This window comes from Chelonus insularis, unplaced genomic scaffold, assembly GCF_013357705.1.
Source record: "Chelonus insularis isolate UGA/USDA-ARS -01 unplaced genomic scaffold, ASM1335770v1 contig_25_pilon, whole genome shotgun sequence".
In the NCBI taxonomy this organism is placed as follows: Eukaryota; Metazoa; Arthropoda; class Insecta; order Hymenoptera; family Braconidae; genus Chelonus; species Chelonus insularis.
This window is the reverse complement of record NW_023276451.1, coordinates 1,136,063-1,156,510: the sequence shown is the minus strand read 5'-3', so window position 1 is coordinate 1,156,510 and position 20,448 is coordinate 1,136,063. Positions and strand designations below refer to the sequence as shown.

Here is a 20,448-nt window from a genome sequence, read left to right as displayed (position 1 = left end):
GTATTAAAAACCACCTTATTATTTTTACTCCAAATATGAACCATCATTTGTATGCACATTGTTATCATAATTTTTTCACCATTGATCATGACTGACATATAGATTATAAAACAAAGTATTTATGTCAAGTTGATTGACAATAACGCACCTCTTTTGTCGATCAATTAACAACGTCAAAATGATATCTTCACCTCATTTGATCGTTTGTCAATACAGTTCAATAAATCCAAGAGACAATTTATTTCGCAGCAGTTCTTTCAAACCAAACTGACGTTCAATGATGATGAATAAAGTTCAAACTTGTCAGTGGCATTATCTCAATCATTAATAAAGGAAGGATTTAATAATATGATTATTAAAAAAAGCCCAGGAGCTTTCTTGAATTGAATTACTTTCAAATGCAAAAGAATTGTCTTTTTTTTCTTCAGAAAAGAAGGAAATATGTCGTTGATGGTAAAATTAATGATCCTAGGGTACATTTGGTTTACAAGTAATGACTAATAGTTGAGGAGTAAAATCTACAGTGGCTTTCATTATTCATTTTTTGAACAAAAATTTTATTTGACTGTCAGGATTTTGAATTCTGAATAGATTTATGTGAAGGACATACATGTTGCAGTATTGCATATATCACCATCATGAATGATAATAAAACTCAAAGAGCCGTCGAATATGAAATGTTGATTTAATCGCAAAGAGCGAGTAACGAACCTCCGATGGGAATATAGCCGTCATTTTGGGTCGCAGGTGTGTCGGCTACGATTACTTTGTCATTTATGCCTGCATATGTGCAATATCCTTCCAGGATAATCAACATTGTCAACGGATATTTGTGTATAAAATTTTATTAACTATTCACTTCAATTTTACTATCAATATCACGTGTTTTATTCACTTACCAGCATTTACACTTTCAATAAAAAATCTATTATGAACTTTAATCATCGAACATTCATGTTAAGTGGACATAAATAATTTTTAACATGATCCAAATAATTTTAATGACTGGTCAGTTATACTTGGAAGGAAAAAAATAGTGATATCGATACAAATAATCGTAATAAATAATGATGACATAAAGAGTAAAATGAATGTACTTTAATAAAACTACAAATGAGATGTTTCAGTGTATCTGCTTTAATAGCAGTTGGTAAAATGCATCAAAAATACTTACTTAAGTTGGGAATTAGTGCATTCCGTGATTCGACGACATTTCGTGCTCTATAATGAACCGCAATAAAGCGTCAGAGAAAAGAAAAAGAGGAAAAAATATCTTTTCAAGAGACTATTGGAGTATCCGAGTCGAGAGTGCAAGAAGTTGTAAAAAGGATGCCGAACTCACGTGAAACCACGTAGCGAGTGAGAGAATACGATGAAAAACAGAGAAAACGTGACGTTACTGATGAAACAGAATGCTATCTTTTGACCTGGAAGACTTGGTTATCACGACGCTAGTTTTACGTATCTCCATCTGCCATCTCTGTTCTTTTCATCTTTGAAAGGATTCGTTTGCACTATAGTAATGTAGACACGCTTCGAATTTGCTCTGACTTAGTTGTGCATCAACTCAATGGCTTCAGGTTTCAGATTTATGATGTTTCCCACCGTAGAAGTCGTCACATGTTTGCCTTCTGAATTTAATAATTCATTTTTCATCACGGAAGTATCAATTGTTGCGAGGTAGACAAAGCCAAGCTTAAATATTCAGGATTTAAAAAACACCCTAGAAAACGACTTATTTTTTTTAAAGAATAAAATACGCTTCACTTTAAAATAAATATATAATCAACAAAAGGAATGATTTTTTATTACAGAATAGCTGGATTAAAAGTATTTTTCTATTTTAAATCCACATTGTTTTGGAGCAGAAAATTCTTTCTTTGTTAACGGTTTTCATTGTTAAGACGAAAACTTCTCAAATTAAAAAAATATTTTATTAAAAACTTTTAATTAAAGGTTTTTGAGGTCTTGACTAATTTTTTCCTTTGAAAATGATCATTATTATTATAAATGAAAAAAGAAGCAATAAAAATATTCAATGGTTTATATTTAATAACTGCACTTAACTTAAAGACAGTGTAAAATCTATTAAAAAGTGAATTTCTTTTTCAAAACTTTTTTTTGAAGCTCCGAAAATGAGAAAATTTATTGGGTGATGCTCAAGAATTGACAGAATATTCTGCGGCTACAGCAAATCGTTTTTCGATAATTGCTGAACGTCGACAGCGATCACGAGAAAGAGAAGTTTCAACTTCTAAATTGGGTAGTTTCAAACTCCGAGACTTTTATACAGCATTTTTCTTGATTAAATTTGCTCGTGCGATAGTAAATACTTCTTTTACAATTATATGGTGGATTCATTTAAATGAATACAGGTTGTTAAATATCACGTATTTTTTTCTTTTTCTCCACTCAGTTTTTTTTCAAGTTTCTCTTTACCCTACATGTTTGCTAGAATCAAAGACTCATCACACCAACCAAGTGTTGGATCCATTTAACGTTTCTCACCATTTTCGAGGCGACAGACCGTAACAGACACAACATCCATTTTATTTTTCAAGCTATCGGACTTCTTTAAGTTTAATCAGCCCTCAAGATCTTTTGGTGCTCGTGATCTGCTTCTTAGATTTCTTAGTAAATTCTGTTTTTTTCTCTATTTTGGGTTTTTTGACTTCACCTTTTGATCTGTCGTTCAAAATATTAAGAAAAAAATACCACTTTAGCATAAAAGATGTTTTCAAATAAAATAAATAAACGTAAAAATATTTATTCAACCACAATCATGTTAAAAAGGACTCCAAATTTTGGTTGAAAACAAAAATATCAAAGCCAGTTTAGATAGTTTATAATTTCAATAATGAAAATGAATGTCATTGGAATGGTAGTCGTTGAAGCAGGTTTATTCAAACAATTTGAGGGTAGAAGGAAAACAATCAGGAATACAAGATCAAGTCGAGTTAAACTGGTACAAAAAGAAGGAGTATTTTAGCAGTAGCAGAGGCGTGCGACGGTTGGTAGGTAGTGAAGGCGGTGGAACGATAGTAGGAATGAAGTAGAAGAAGAATAAAAATGGAATAAAATGTATATGGGCGGGAGAGAGAAGACAAGGACAAACGAATAACTGCACTTGGTGGAGAAGTAGAGTGGAGAATGAAGAAAGGTGAAAGAAATGAATCTGAGAGGAAAAAGAATAAGACGAAGCAGTGGGAATGGATTAAGGAAAGACGAAGAGACAAAGTACCGTAGCTGAAGAAAGAGATAGGACCAGTTATGGAGATGAGAAGGCCACCGTACAATGGCTTTTGGCCATGTGGCCAAACCTGAATTCATAATTTACATACCTCAACATAACTTTACAATGATCCAAATATGTTTTCTATATAACAAAACGCTTTTATAAATGTTTACCATTAATTTAAATATTATCTGATATGGGTGGCATTATAGATGTGAAGAAAAAGTGGAGCTCTGGTACCTCATGCGGCGGTAGAAGATGAAAAATGGCTCCAAGATTTTTCACTGCCGACCTCAGTCTTCTTTTCTACTACATACCATCTTTTAAACCTTTACCGTCAAGACTTCCAAAGTTCCGGGATCTTTATATTCTGCTTAGATGTAGAAGTTGCGAATGAATTAGAGGAGCAACTTCTCTTTAACGTACAGCTATAGTTTTAGCACTATCCTTGTACGTGAACTTTGACTTCTTCACGAATCCTCTTGAATTTTACTTTATGCTCGTTTTTCTTTAACGTTGTACTTCAAAGTCATACAAGTATATATGTAAATAAATGAAAGCGTGAGTTTATAGAGTTTTGTAGGAAGCACTGTATTTACAACTTTCATAATCCATTCTACTCTGGGACAAGTTGACTTCTGGTATTCTAATATAGTTATACATGTATTCATTTCATTTGACCTACATTAAATATAATAATTCATCACAGCTTTAATTAATTTCACTTCAACTTTTTCATTTATTACATTTTCTTCTATTTCTTTGCTGAATAAATTGAGCAAAAAATTTCTTCTAGTTGTGCGTGTTCAACATTATTTAGAGAAAATGACTTATTTATGGTTGAAAAACTTTAGTTCATTTCTGTTAATGAATATTTTCTTCAGAGTACCATTTTTATTTGAATATTTTTCATAAAATCAGTGATAATATTAAAGATATTATCTATCTCTAAAAGATAAATACTTGTTGAGAAAGTTTATTACAATCGATCATTTAATAGAGAAAGTTGGAAGAACTGTAGCGTTTGCCAAAAAGAGTTTTGGTGTTCGTGTATCAATACTTGAAGAGTCAGAAAGACTCATTGGAAGGAAGCAAGGGCCAGCATCAAGCTGGCGTGGGATAAACTCTGGAGGTTCCAGTAGAGTAGTGGATACATCTCGCCACGAGAAACTACCGTTGCGGTCAAACTTTGAACTTGAGTAATTGCCAACGAGCCAAAGAGATGCTCAACTGCCTCAGGGGTAACAGTCTATCTCACGTTTCCTCAATACTAAACATGCTAGAATGAAATTGACATGCATTACTTGAATACCGTAATATCTATCTATAAACATCATCTATTAATGTGGTCTTCTTCATCAATATGTATAATACTTTGGAACATTCTTAAAGCTTATACTTGACATAATTTATGTAGTAATTTTTTCCTGAGGTTTCTTTGCATTTTTTATACCTCTATTTGTGAAATGTACATGCATAAATGTGCACAATAATACAGATTTATCACAGTACTTGAGGTCATTCATATTCGGTAGTTTTCTACTCTATTCCGGTTTAGTATTTGCACTTTCTACATTGAGAAACGATCCCTCCGCGGACGTTTCAACGCGCCAGTTTGAGCGATAAAACTGTCTCTTGGTAAATGTTCTTACAGTAAAGAAGAGTCAGTAGTATTTCCTCTGGGTCGCATATAAAGTCCATTGAAATGAAGCTTCTTTAATTTCCAACCTTTTGATTAAACTTTCTTTCAGACCAGACAATGTCCTCCCAACTTATTCTTCCAAGTGTCATCTACATATGTATACTTCGAGAATCAAATAAAGTAGACATTTAAGACCTCACGTAAAGTCGTAAGAATGCGTTTTGTCGGAATAAATGAGAATTAAATGTCGGGGCTTCACTTGTCGGCCTACTATTTTAAGTGAGCTTTTACTCTTTTCTTACCTTCTCATAGTTTCACGTAAGTCTCGAAGGGGGCATAGAGTTGGCTTCCAGGAGCACTGGACAAGATCTTCAGCAACATGTACAAACGATAAGAGACAAACGTGGAGATATGCAGGTACTCGTATCACCCAACTATATGAGCCAATGAATGTCTTTGTTCCGTCGTACATATGCTCTTGCCATCTTTATATATATATATATATATATATATATGTACAATGTATGTTTTGGGACCCAACTAGATAAAATCAGTAAAATATCGGAAAAAGCCTTCTAAACCTGGAATACAGTCAATTTTAGAGTATAAACAATTAAATGAATAATTATAACGAATTAATTATTAAATGTATGTTTTACGGACTCATCAATAATCCGTATGCATTGGAGACTGTCGCTAGAATAAACATTTAATACATAATTGGAGACTGTCCCCGAAATATACATGTATAGATTGGGGACAGTTCCCAAAATATACATGTATAGATTAGGGACAGTCCCTAAAATATACATTTTATTAATTACAAGTTAATACTATGATTGGATTGAATGTATATTTCAGAGTCTGTCTCCAAAATATACAAGTATAGATTAGGGACAGTCCTCGAAGTATACACTTAAGTAATTACAAACAAATGCTATGAACGGATTCAATATATCTTTTGGAGACTGTCTCCAAAATAACATTTGTCTGTATACGATCCAAGCTAACGTTATAATTAGATTAAATGTATATTTAGGAGACTGTCTCCAAAATATACAAGTATAGATTGGGGACAGTCCTCGAAGTATACACTTGAGTAATTACAAACAAATGCTATGAACGGATTCAATATATCTTTTGGAGACTGTCTCCAAAATAACATTTGTCTGTATACAGTACAGGCTAATACTATGATTGGATTGAATGTATATTTCAGAGTCTGTCTCCAAAATATACAAGTATAGATTCGGGACAGTCCTCGAAGTATACACTTAAGTAATTACAAACAAATGCTATGAACGGATTTAATGTATCCCTTGGAGACTGTCTCCAAAATAACATTTGTCTGTATACAGTACAGGCTAATACTATGATTGGATTGAATGTATATTTCAGAGTCTGTCTCCAAAATATACAAGTATAGATTGGGGACAGTCCTCGAAGTATACACTTAAGTAATTACAAACAAATGCTATGAACGGATTCAATATATCTTTTGGAGACTGTCTCCAAAATAACATTTGTCTGTATACAGTTCAGGCTAATACTATGATTGGATTGAATGTATATTTCAGAGTCTGTCTCCAAAATATACAAGTATAGATTGGGGACAGTCCTCGAAGTATACACTTAAGTAATTACAAACAAATGCTATGAACGGATTCAATATATCTTTTGGAGACTGTCTCCAAAATAACATTTGTCTGTATACAGTACAGGCTAATACTATGATTGGATTGAATGTATATTTCAGAGTCTGTCTCCAAAATATACAAGTATAGATTGGGGACAGTCCTCGAAGTATACACTTAAGTAATTACAAACAAATGCTATGAACGGATTTAATGTATCCCTTGGAGACTGTCTCCAAAATAACATTTGTCTGTATACAGTACAGGCTAATACTATGATTGGATTGAATGTATATTTCAGAGTCTGTCTCCAAAATATACAAGTATAGATTGGGGACAGTCCTCGAAGTATACACTTAAGTAATTACAAACAAATGCTATGAACGGATTTAATGTATCCCTTGGAGACTGTCTCCAAAATAACATTTGTCTGTATACAGTACAGGCTAATACTATGATTGGATTGAATGTATATTTCAGAGTCTGTCTCCAAAATATACAAGTATAGATTGGGGACAGTCCTCGAAGTATACACTTAAGTAATTACAAACAAATGCTATGAACGGATTCAATATATCTTTTGGAGACTGTCTCCAAAATAACATTTGTCTGTATACAGTTCAGGCTAATACTATGATTGGATTGAATGTATATTTCAGAGTCTGTCTCCAAAATATACAAGTATAGATTGGGGACAGTCCTCGAAGTATACACTTGAGTAATTACAAACAAATGCTATGAACGGATTCAATATATCTTTTGGAGACTGTCTCCAAAATAACATTTGTCTGTATACAGTACAGGCTAATACTATGATTGGATTGAATGTATATTTCAGAGTCTGTCTCCAAAATATACAAGTATAGATTGGGGACAGTCCTCGAAGTATACACTTAAGTAATTACAAACAAATGCTATGAACGGATTTAATGTATCCCTTGGAGACTGTCTCCAAAATAACATTTGTCTGTATACAGTACAGGCTAATACTATGATTGGATTGAATGTATATTTAGGAGACTGTCTCCAAAATATACAAGTATAGATTGGGGACAGTCCTCGAAGTATACACTTAAGTAATTACAAACAAATGCTATGAACGGATTCAATATATCTTTTGGAGACTGTCTCCAAAATAACATTTGTCTGTATACAGTACAGGCTAATACTATGATTGGATTGAATGTATATTTCAGAGTCTGTCTCCAAAATATACAAGTATAGATTGGGGACAGTCCTCGAAGTATACACTTGAGTAATTACAAACAAATGCTATGAACGGATTCAATATATCTTTTGGAGACTGTCTCCAAAATAACATTTGTCTGTATACAGTACAGGCTAATACTATGATTGGATTGAATGTATATTTCAGAGTCTGTCTCCAAAATATACAAGTATAGATTGGGGACAGTCCTCGAAGTATACACTTAAGTAATTACAAACAAATGCTATGAACGGATTTAATGTATCCCTTGGAGACTGTCTCCAAAATAACATTTGTCTGTATACAGTACAGGCTAATACTATGATTGGATTAAATGTATATTTCGGAGACTGTCTCCAAAATATACAAGTATAGATTGGGGACAGTCCTCGAAGTATACACTTAAGTAATTACAAACAAATGCTATGAACGGATTCAATATATCTTTTGGAGACTGTCTCCAAAATAACATTTGTCTGTATACAGTACAGGCTAATACTATGATTGGATTGAATGTATATTTCAGAGTCTGTCTCCAAAATATACAAGTATAGATTGGGGACAGTCCTCGAAGTATACACTTGAGTAATTACAAACAAATGCTATGAACGGATTCAATATATCTTTTGGAGACTGTCTCCAAAATAACATTTGTCTGTATACGATCCAAGCTAACGTTATAATTGGATTAAATGTATATTTCGGAGACTGTCTCCAAAATATAACTTTTATATCTGTATTAATTTTGTAAGTTCAATTCATGTATAGATTAGGGACAGTCTCTGAAATAAATTAATCTATCGCGGGCAAATACCTTACACAAATTCATCACGTAAAATGGGTTTCCGTAGGATCTTCTATAAAGATAATTAATAAAAAAATTATGAGTATTGCGGATTGTTTAAATCGAAACCTCTTATAAAAAAATAAATAAATTTGATCGAAGTTTTCAAATTACATAAATTTATAATTCGTACAATTAGCAACACTGTAGTCGCCCATGTGTATCTGATTTTTTTTATAATTGACCGCAATATTAACAATTCTGTACCGTCATCTTATATACGGTATATAAAATTCTTGACATGAAGATATACTAGTAAAATTTTTATGACGGCACTAGTGCCACCTATTGCTGCGTCTGTCGAATTTGAGCAGGCGTCAAAGCATACGTTTAATATATTTTCGAAATGTCCCCTAAACATACATTTAATATAAAGATATTTTGGGGACCGTCCTCAAAGTGTACAAATGTCCCCAAACTATTCGTCCGCTCGAAAATATGTCTCCGAAACATACTTTGTGCATACATATATATATATATATATATATATAAACGTATATACACATAAGAGTGGACCGGAACATTTCTTTTATCTCTTATCTTGTACGTTGTGTTACACTGAGTTACTATAAACACCAACGTGATACGCTTAAAAATGAACGACATATTTAACATCAACAATTTCCAACTCCTTTCTTCCGTCCTTTATAATCAGTTAGTCTGATTCAAATGAAATAAAAGAATGATTTAGCGATGAAAAGGACTTCTTCACAGTCGACAAATGAGGAAATTCGGTACTTGATGGTGACAGATAAAAATGAATACAACAAGCATTGTTATAAAAAATTAATTAAATATTTATCATTATTATTATAATGCATATGAAAAATTCCTTCATTATGGGAGTTGTATTTTATGTTGGTCATCAAAATTTAATTAATTCGAACGTCCCCAGTGAATGGGACGTCAAACTCTCAAGTTTCAATACACGACATGAAAAAGAGAAAAGTGACAAAAAAAGGGTGCAGAATGCGAACGAGGGAACACAAGAAGAATCTGAAGGGCGATCAGCCGCCAACATAGCACTCGTTGGTGTGAAGGTTCGTACACGCGTGAAGCCTGAGGGAATTGAATTTCTTGATGCGTGATGCCGGTACACGATGCATCACCTGTTACGTGTAGGATTCTTAATAAACTCTCAATACTTTGTCTCAAAGCAGCATCCCTCATTCAAGAATTTCATTTGACAATAGAATCTACCATTAATTACGTTGACATTTTATTTCAAGTAGCTAACTAATTTAACATTTTTCAACTATTGATTAAATGTCGTTGCTGTGTAAAAGAACTTGAAAGTGGAAAATAATTTTAGAACAATTAAAAATACGTCTTTTCGAAATAAACTCTTTCATTAATGATGACAATTATCTTTTATTAAACAAAGTTATCGAAGATGATTACAGATGAAGAAACGATTTGGAAAGTAGTTGTTTTATTTAAGCTTGAAATCGAATATTGAAATAATTAAGCGACAAAAGGGTGAGGTATCTAAAAGAGTTAAGAGAATTGACGAGCGGATATCCGTAAGAAAACGAAAAGAAGGAGATATTCCGGTGAATTGTGTGGCTTTATTTCTATTGTATATTGTATTCGATGGGAATATCGATTCTTGCAGTGACCAATGTAGTGGCGAGTAAGCTCTTCTACCTCATTTTTTTCCATCTCTGGTATCTCTCACCCTCGGGTTTTGCTCTATAGTCGTTTTCATGTAAAAGAAAATAAATTATTGATATCCACCGCAGGCGAGATAGTAACACATTGTCACGAGAGAGCGAATTACAATTCTGTTTTCTTTTGTGACCTTTTGTGTTGCTACACATACACACACACATACACTTTGTTTTTTAAGTTCATGTTTATTGTAAAAACATTTATCGCCAGACACCCAACGATTCACTTTATCGTGCAAGCTCTTAGCTTAGGGTGGTGCCTCTATGTCGCCAATCCACCTGTCCATTTATACATTACTCTCTCCACCAAATACCAATATGCTAGTGTAACTGACTATTTCAGTGCAGTATTTTTGCATCGCGTGTTGATACATCCACTACTATTTCAGCCGCTTGTCGTTAACTTTATCAATTTTATAATTCTACGGGAGTCAATGTAAAAGGAGAGTATGGTTTTAGTCGGCAGAGCGTCAACGAAATAGGCTTGAGGGAACATGAGAAACCTGACACGAGAACTTGTGCAGTGTAAATATGTTTCGTGTGTATATACTCGAGACTCACAGCACGTACGTCAACTTGAATATCATTCTTTGAGTGTTATCAGCCGTGAAATCGGCATCGATATTATCAAGTCGCAAGAAGAAACGACAGGGAAGGTAAAAGTAAAGGAATAAAAAATATCAGAATCCTTGCTCTTGAATATTCCATTCCTCGAATCCTATTGGCGTGTTTCTTTGTGGACAAACGGTCGATTATTCTTCGTTTTCTTAAGCGCGGCAATAATACAGATAAAAGAAGCATTTGCATTGTATTTCTAATGAGAGATACAAAATCCTATAAAATGCTACTTCAAGTTACATTCAATGAGAATCAATTGCAGTTGCCCACATTCGTGTAATTGGTATAATTGTTTTACGTTGGCAATCATTTCATTCTATTATTTCTGAAGTTTAAATTATCCATACGTTTTTTGTCCACGCATCATTACAAACCCCTTTTTTTACCAATTTAGTTTATCGAAATAATAATAATAATAATGTGTTATTCTTGATTGTTTGTTAATTTTTAATTAAATTTCAAAGAAATGCCAGTTAATTGACGTGACTTGTTACGTGCGACGATATCAACAATAGAAATCGATACCATTATTTTTTATTGCAATTTGCTATGCAAGAATAGGAGTAATAGCATAATGCATTGTGATATCAAAAACAAAACAATTGAAATAATTATTGGAATATAGAATAGAGAGATGGAAGATATAGATTTCGTCTCAATATCAGTTTAATTAGTATTCGTGAAAATAGTTGTGTGGTTTTGATCATAAAGGGAATTGAAGGAAAAAAGCATGTAGTAATCCTTTGAGAGTAATGAATATTTATTTATGACCCTTTTGAAGATTTGCGGTTGAAAAAGGCTTTATTTTCAATCTGGGAAATAGAGAGAGAAGTGTCGAGTCGTGCGACAATTAACCAGTGGCGCGAGTACGTTTATATGTCGCGCTCTTTACCCTCCAACACCCGTAACGAACACAGACATGCGGGCGACATAATGCAAAACAATTATGCTCAAAGATATTTATGAGTCGGAACACAAAACGCTGTGACTCTTCTACATGTTATTCGCGTTTCATTCCTCTCCTCTGTACCTATCTTTCTCTGGTGGTGCTGTGATTTTTGCACGCTCTGTTGTGTCGCGAATCGGGTGTGAAGCCATCGCATGCATTCACGGTAATAAACACGCGAGGGGCGCGTTCCATGCCCAATTGTTTGCTGGAGACAATTTATGACTTGAATTCGTTTGAACCAAAAAGACAACCCGGCAATACTCGTTTTTTCTAAAGAACAATGAAGCGACAAGCAAATGTAGCTTCCCTACTCTCTAACGTTCAACAAAAAAGTAATCGCCAAGAGAAGCTCAAAATTCCATCGGTACCACCGTGTGGTCAGAGTTCAAAGTCCGCGAAGACGAAGAAAACCTTTCATATTATATAGTATGGTTTCTTTTTAAAACCCGCGGTTCTTTCTTTTCAAACAGTCTCTTCGACCAATGCAATAAGTATAGTGTTGCAGTTTCGAACAACGAATACCGCCAGCACATACATTTGCAAACGAAACAAAGTGAACAGCTGGCTTTTTTTCACACTCACTTTAAGGTCAAAGGTGTTTTGGAAAAAAAATAAAATTAGGCACTGATGTGCGTGACTGGCTCTGACTCATGCACCAACCAAATCTCTATTACTTCCACACTCTTGCACTAACGTCACGGAATAACTTAAATTAAATTTTAATAATGATCAATGTACTGAAATAAAATAAAAATAAAGATGTATCTTTTATGAGCAAACAATAAGCTTTCGTGAGTCGCTAATTTTCAATGCAAGTTTCATTTGGATTATAATACATTGTTGATGGCAAATATTTGATATCAAATTTAGTTTCAATAATATTCTATGTAATTTTTTTATCATCAATCTCGTACAATTAAAAAAAAAAGAAAAAAAAAGGTTTAAATTCATTTTTTCTCGGTATTTTATTTTGAGTTAAGAAAATCCGTGAATTATTGGCATAATGGTAAAATGATATGCTGATTTTTCTTTATTTTCTTCATCTCAACTTTAGCATCATTCAATACCAAGTTTGATTTGCTTTGCGAAACTTGATAGTAATAATTCTCACATTTCTTTTGATAACATTCTCTCCATAGTTATTTACTTACAGTTTGAAACCAGATTTGCTGCTTGATGAGGTGTAAACTTCATTTTAGCGACTTCACCAAGTTAAATAAATCGAAGCAAGTTGGAATATTAACATCGTATTTAATTGAACCATCACCTACTTATATGTAAAGTTCTCATGCAATATCTGTCAGAGTGGATAGACGATCAAGTGTAATATCTATTTTATAAAAAAATAATAGACAATTTTTGTTAGCATGATTCACTAAGTAGCCTATCAGTTATAAAGCTTTTTTGTCGTGATATATCCTATCAAGTCAGACATAATTTGTACTCGTACGTTGGCTCTATAAAAAAATGTCTTCAAATTATGGCATATCATGAATCTACCAACGCTAGTGGCATCAAACAACCCTTACGAGTACACGCAAGTCGATCAATTTCACATCATCGCGCGTTGGCAAAGCCGTCAGATGAATAATATTCGTGGGTACATATACCCGCAAGCTATTCACTCCTGTGGTAAAGTGTCAGGTTAACAAGAAGCCCGATAAGCGCGGGAGAATTCCGAGGAATTTGCTTCCGCGATTATTTTTATTATTTTTATTGACAATAAGTAACAAAGAAAAAATAAAATGGCTCATCAAAAATAAAGAAAAAAATTTTTAATAGACAATTTACTTTCTAATTTTGATTAAAATTAATTGAAAAGTGATGAATAGTTGTTTTTTATTTGCATGTTCCAACATTATGTAAATGAACGGACAATAAATGAGAATTGTCAAAAAGGAAAAATAAAAGTTGATAATATAAAGAAAATGGATAGTAGCAAAACCTGCTTTATTTTTCTCAACTGACAGCAACTAGTTCTTTTGTACGTTAGCTAATTATTTAAATTTAGGTAGACAAGAAAATAAGTGTTGTAATTATCTTTTCTGAAATATCCGGGATGAATTAATTAAAGAGATAAATAATTCAAAACCCTGCTGATATAATTATGATACTTTTTTGAAGTCTTTGTTTACGGACTTTGATTAATGTCTACATTTTTTATCTGTTCTACAGGACCGGCACGTAAAAGATTCAAATAGAGACCCGGCGATGGATTCAAGTCAGGACTACCACCTGCTACTGGGCTACGAGAATAAAACCCATACTGTATTGCGATTCAGTCGACAGTACGACACGTGCGATCCGCGAGATTTAAAAATCACGGTAAGTACTTCACTTATAGTCGAGATACAATCAACCTCTCTGCATAGGAATAGGCTCGAGAGAGGAAGAAAGAAAGATTGCTTCATATGTTCTACTGCAATGTTAAGTTAAATTCGCCTCCGTTCTCATGATGCTTGTTTCTATATACTTATTCACGGTCTTGTAATAGCTACTTTCCGGACTCGATTCGCTTACCCGCGTACTGACGGGAAACATTTATATTTATGCAAGATAAAATACGTGACACGCTTAGATTCTGATATGTATGACGATCACTTAAAAAAAATATTTATAATTTATTTCGTAATATGAAAATACTTGTCATGATTATGAAGTAATCGGTTCGTTCTTTCATACTTCAAGTAGCCGACTGGTTTTTGTGATTTATGCCGCCATAAAATATCAGCAAAATGGCTGATTATAATAAATTCTTCTGATATAAGAAGCAATATTTTTTTCTCTTTCTTATAGTTATTTTGAAAATATTATTACAAGATTAGAAATAAAATGAAAGAAATATATGTAACAAGTTTGAAGAATAGAACAATGAGAATGTAATTAATTTAACAGATTTAAAACTGACATAAAAAGAATTTTAATGCTTAGATTCGTCAACGACAACATGGTATAATATAATCCTTGAGCGACGTTTCATTAAATCCAGCACATTTGCCGTAAGGCAAAACAATTTTGTTGCGTCAAACTTCTGTTTTTCCCGTTTTTCATTTTTCATCAGAACTCAGAAGTACATGAAGAATTTGTCTTATATACGTTTTCTACGATAGAAAATTGTCTCGCCGTCTTTGCGGAAGACATGTATGATGGTTGAATGATATTTTTCATAGCGCATCCAACTTGCTTGAGGCCAAGTTTTTCTATGTTTGTTCACTCTCACATTATAAGCTCCAGAAATCGAGATTTGCATTTCATCTACATAAATGTATATACACACTGTTACAAGAAAGAAATGTACAGGTTTACATCGATACATAATACTCTAGTTCAATCTCCATCATCAATCCTTCATAATAACTACACATGTCTGTGCTAAGCAAATTGGACCGTTTGCGAATGAGAAATTGATCTGCATTGTGTAAGGTACAATCAGCAATATGCTGACATTGTAATACTGCATTTCAATGTAAAGAGTTTATTGTTGACGACTTGAAAAAAAAAAAATCAGATCTTTTTCCATTAACTGTGATTTATTTCAGCATTTTGTTTGCTACTGTTATTTACATATGAAAACATTTTATTTAATATTAAAATAAATTTTTTAAAGTGATTAAAATATGATGAATGCGCTTTTTTATGTTTATATTTCTGTTTTATTATTTTATATACTGAAAAAAAATTAATTACTAAAGTCAAGTACCAGAATGAAGTAGCACATTGATGACATTTTTTCTACAACTCTAATAACAATTTTCAAGCATTAAGTATATTAATTAAAAAAAGTTTATATCAATATACATATAGACATGACTTTCTACCTTTTTTCAGCATGCTTTCAATTTCTATACATTCTCTTTCTTTTTTCATAGTGTCTGTAGAATCGTTCCGCTCCGATTACTTCTTCCTCCTTGTACTTTGTAGCATATACTGCACTGTGAACCTCGTTGAGTTTATTTCTAATTAGTCAATTACACTGATTTCACCATCGACTCGAGTTGTGAATTGCATAGTCATCTTTGCACCTGCAGATGTGCCACGAGCCGAACGTCCAATAAAAGAGATATACGTATGGGGCTGTGATAAAAATCATCAGTCCTGCCCCCATCGAGATATTACTTTTTTAAACAAGTTATTTCTCTTTCTATTTCACTCATCTTTTGTCTCTCATTGATCACCACATAGCCTGTAAACCGAAACCCTAAAGAATCCCTACGACGATCTTGATATTTTGATTCCTTCCTTTTATGCAGATGTATAAAAAGGGTCGTTCAATATATCTCTTTTGTTTTCCAATTCACTTGGTCCTTTAGAGTGGATAATATATATTTTTTCTGTTTTATAGAAAGTTTTTGCTAGTAAAATATCTCAGACCCCGCATATAAGCAGTTAAGATGTCAATGTGAATAAGTGGGAGAAGGATGATATATTTTAAATTTTTAAAAAATGTCGACATCTGCTGTAAAAAATGAGGGTAGATAAATGTGCTTTTTCGTTCGAGTGTTAATGACAAAATTTACAAACTAGGACCTAAAATAAAGGACAACAGACCACCCAGGGTACACTGAGCCTCTTTTAGAATGAAATATGCTTGGCGCCAATTGACTACCCTCATAAGAAAAAAATTTTTTCCTTTTAATTGTTAATTTATGAGTTGAAATAATTAATTTCTTTTCTTTAAAATCAATAGATAATTATTGTCACAATAATTAAATAACATAAAAGAGCTGTTTAACATTTTACTTGCTTTAAATAATTAAGATACGATCAAGAATAAATTCATACAAAAATGAGATTAAAATTCCTAGAAATTTATTTGTTAAATATTTTAGCAAAGAGACCCATTTAGAAAGAAAATAATGGAATTGTTCTGTAACTAGGGCAATTTTATATGCAAAGCAAACAGAAAATTTACCCTATATGTTATGGCGACTATCTGATCGCGTGACAGATCTAAAATTCTTTGCACGTTGGTTTTTCAGATCTCTCATCTCTATCCTTCTATCTCTTTCAGTCTATTCCAGTTGATTTAATTGATCAACATATCTATAAAAATATAGTATACATATGGCATGTGATATTTTATTCAAAATTATTGCTGAGGTTATATTCATACAAATTACTAGGTTCATAAATCGAGATTCATATAATAAAGTACATTTGTTATGATAACTCATTAATGAAGATTTTATCATAATGCTTTTGTCGACTATTTTATTTTGAGTTTTGTGAAACAAACTTGCTTAAGTAAAGTCTTTATATCCCATTATAATCTGGCACGCATGTGACTTGCTTTTATATTCGATTGTGGTACAAGAGTTGATTGCGTATAAGGTATAATATCACTGCGTGCTTAAACGTATAAATATAAGGGTAGATCTTTCAGAGTTAGATAGCATTCAGCTAACGCCTCCAGCTTTATAGGTACCAACTAGTATTATCTGATGGGCGGTTCAAGACTGTGTATCTTCGACAATAGAGAATGAAATTGAAGTTACCATTGTATAAAGCAATTGTAGCACGCGAGTTTCTCTTGTTCTCCAGACCTAAATGTTCTTCAACCTTCAATTCTGTCTCACTGAAATACGATTAGATATTCAGACATTCCACATTTGGATAATCCAGTAATACCTGTTACGATATTTCTGTCATTAATTTATTCATTAACTAAATATCCTTGTAATAAGTCTTCTAATGATATTAAATGACAGCTAAAAAGAGAAAGGTATTTTTTTCAGATAGTCGGCATTGAGAATGGATTTTCAGTATCAACGTAAATAACTGAAAAGAGTAAACCTTAATGGAAATTGATAGTGAATTGAAACAATAGTTTGGAAATTCTATTTTGAATATAAAGAATGGCTCGTGCAAATTTTCAGATAGATAAATGAACACTGATAAAATGTTAAAAAAAATATAAGACATGCGATCAGTTAAGGGTGGAGTAGCTTTAGACGCAGAATACTCGACAACAGCAGCACATGAAATCGATAGGGAGATTGGTGTGTCTCTCAATTGAAATTGGTTTGCTGACCTCGTTTCACTTCCATCCTGTTCTGCTACCATTGGGAGAAATATTTTAGTTTCAGGACGTAAAATGTAGTTGAAACGAAGGAAAACTCTGTAAATTTTTCTTAGCAATCTTCTGTTACTTGAATGATTGCCCATGGTCAATGGGTTTTTAAATGTCATCACCTAGAAAATTTAATATTTCAATCAATTGAATTAAATAAATATTTTCAGTGAATAATTAATATAAATTATTTGAATAAATAATTGAATTTTCAAGAGTAGAATGAAAAATTTAAAAGTATTCTTTTTAGTTTCACGATAATTTATTTACACTTTTAATAGTTATTCATCGCTAGTTTTTCTTGGAGATTCCCAATTGGTTTAAAATTCAATAGTTAAAATTAACTTTAAAAAGTTTACTCAAGGGTAACACTCAATATTATTCTTTTAGACTAACTGTATACTTTTTTTTATTTTTTTTACTCTTTTCTCTGTCAAGAAATTTTCAACCAGCTCAGAACTTTTCTACTTGCACTGGCTATAGTACTTGGGAAGATCTAAAACTTTTACATTCTCTTTAATTTTTCAAATTTATTTATTTTTAACTTTTTCATCAATTGTTCTAAACAATAAATAATTAGTAATTATTAAAATAAATTATTTAATCGTATCTTGAGTTTATTTGAATAGTAAGTAAAATCAATTGTACCTGTATTTATAAATTTATAAACATGAATTAAACAAATGACGACGTCATGCACTTGAGTGTGGTTGTCGATATTACCTTAGTTGAGAGCAAAGTTTGATTAAATCCTTCCATTTTACGATGAGTATGGATGAGTAAGTAGGTTTAGAGTTTAGAGCGAGAAAGAGGTTTGAAGGGATACAGATCATGTATATATATACACATACCATAGAGAAAATGGTTGGTAGCTTTCAGTTTATTACTGAGAACGGATGGAGAAGTAGTAGTTGCACTAGTCGGGGTCACTTACTGCGGCTTCGTTGATCCCTACTGCCACGTAGGACAACAGCTAGACTCCTGTAGACGTAGACTATTATACAAGACTTAAGCTCAAATCCTTTGATCCAAAGCCGTAAAAGAAAATCCGAATTTGCAGTTCTACAATTGTTTCAAAATTCAATTTAGCCTTGTCAATATCCTGAAAGTTGTCTTTTTTTTCTTAGCCATTCTATTACCGAACCTGTACTGGGTTTAATGAAGTACCGTTCGATCAAGCAAAGGAGTAATTGAGCTATTTGCTTTTTTCTTTTGCCTTACACAATTAAAATAAAATAATAATTGAGTTGTTGAATTATTTGAGCTGGATTACCTGTCAATTGATAATGAAAAAAGAATTCTTGATAAAAAATGTCATTTAATCAGTATGTAAAGTTGATCTTGTGAATTTTCATCTGTGTGAAGTATATCTGATGAGCTAATAAAATCTAAGAGTAATTAATTTTTTAATCGTCTGCGCAGCGCTCTTAAAAGTTTTAATCGTTTCAAAACTTAATTAAGATGCTCTACTCAAGCGTCCGGGCATCTCATCACAAAAGAAGGTACTTGGAAAAAAGTGCATTTCCATCACAGTCTCAAGAAATGTCAATGGCCCAACTCCAGAATCTATAAAAAACAGATGTCGAAGCGACCTATGTTATCGTTACAAAAACTAAACCACTATGCTCCAACTCTTAAGTGGTCGTCCGAATTTTAGTTATCGAAGACCACCCACCGTTGTGTTGTATTTTTAACAAGATATCCAATGAAATGTATCATCACTTATTGATTTTCAAGTTGATATGGAAATTTTCCTCTTGTAAAATCAAACAAATGGTTTTTCACTGATAGAGAGTTTCAATATTGATTCATGTAACGAAAAGTTCAAGTAGAAAAAGGTTTTTTCTTTTTAAAATTATATGAATTCAACGTGATGGATCTATAGAATAAAATTGAATGGGCTAAATTTTTGATGAATTCAATTAATACTCTTCACTAAAATTTCGAAAACTTTTTTTTCACTTATTAATTGATGAAAAAATATTCAAATAATATATTGCATTTATATAAGTAACAAGCTACTGTTAAAATAAAATATGTATAAAATCTTTTTATTTATTAAACAATTTCAAAATCTATACTATTCAACAAACCTTTCAAGCGTATTTATTCGAATATAAATGAGGGCAATTTTATTTTATAAATAAAACCTTGTTAACAGTAACTTTTTTTTTCTATTTTTCGGCATTAATACAATAGAATGAGGATGTGTGAAAGACGGAAGAGGAGGAGTATGAAAACGTACCAGAGTAGAATATAACGATGGAAATTGTACCAAGTTGAAAGACAACCGTGTTCTTCCCAAGTCTTAGCCAATTTCGAGCCCTTGTGTGTGCGAAAGTTAAACAAAGTATACTGTAATTCTCAGCAAATATCTTGGAATCAGCGATACTTTGACTAACTCCCTAGCCTGGGGGATAAAACTGTTGAAACGTGAAGGAAAGGAGTAAGAGACAATTTCTCGAAGCTTGTAAGAAATTGTATATAAGTAAATATCTATATACATCAATGTCTGTGTATCCATATACATCGAGAAATGATTTAAAGAAAAAAAGCCCGCATTAAGAAAGTTTGAAAGA

At 32.5% G+C, this 20,448-nt stretch overlaps 1 protein-coding gene across 2 annotated transcripts in view; it reads left to right on the top strand.

Moving 5' to 3' along the window:
- Positions 1-20,448, top strand: part of olf413 (DBH like monooxygenase olf413) — a 102,315-nt gene that overhangs the window by 70,941 nt on the left and 10,926 nt on the right. For both annotated transcript variants that reach the window (XM_035079827.1, XM_035079828.1), the window contains one exon: positions 13,975-14,124. In XM_035079827.1, coding sequence (XP_034935718.1) covers positions 13,975-14,124 — 150 coding nt within the window. The remainder of the gene's footprint in view (positions 1-13,974; positions 14,125-20,448) is intronic.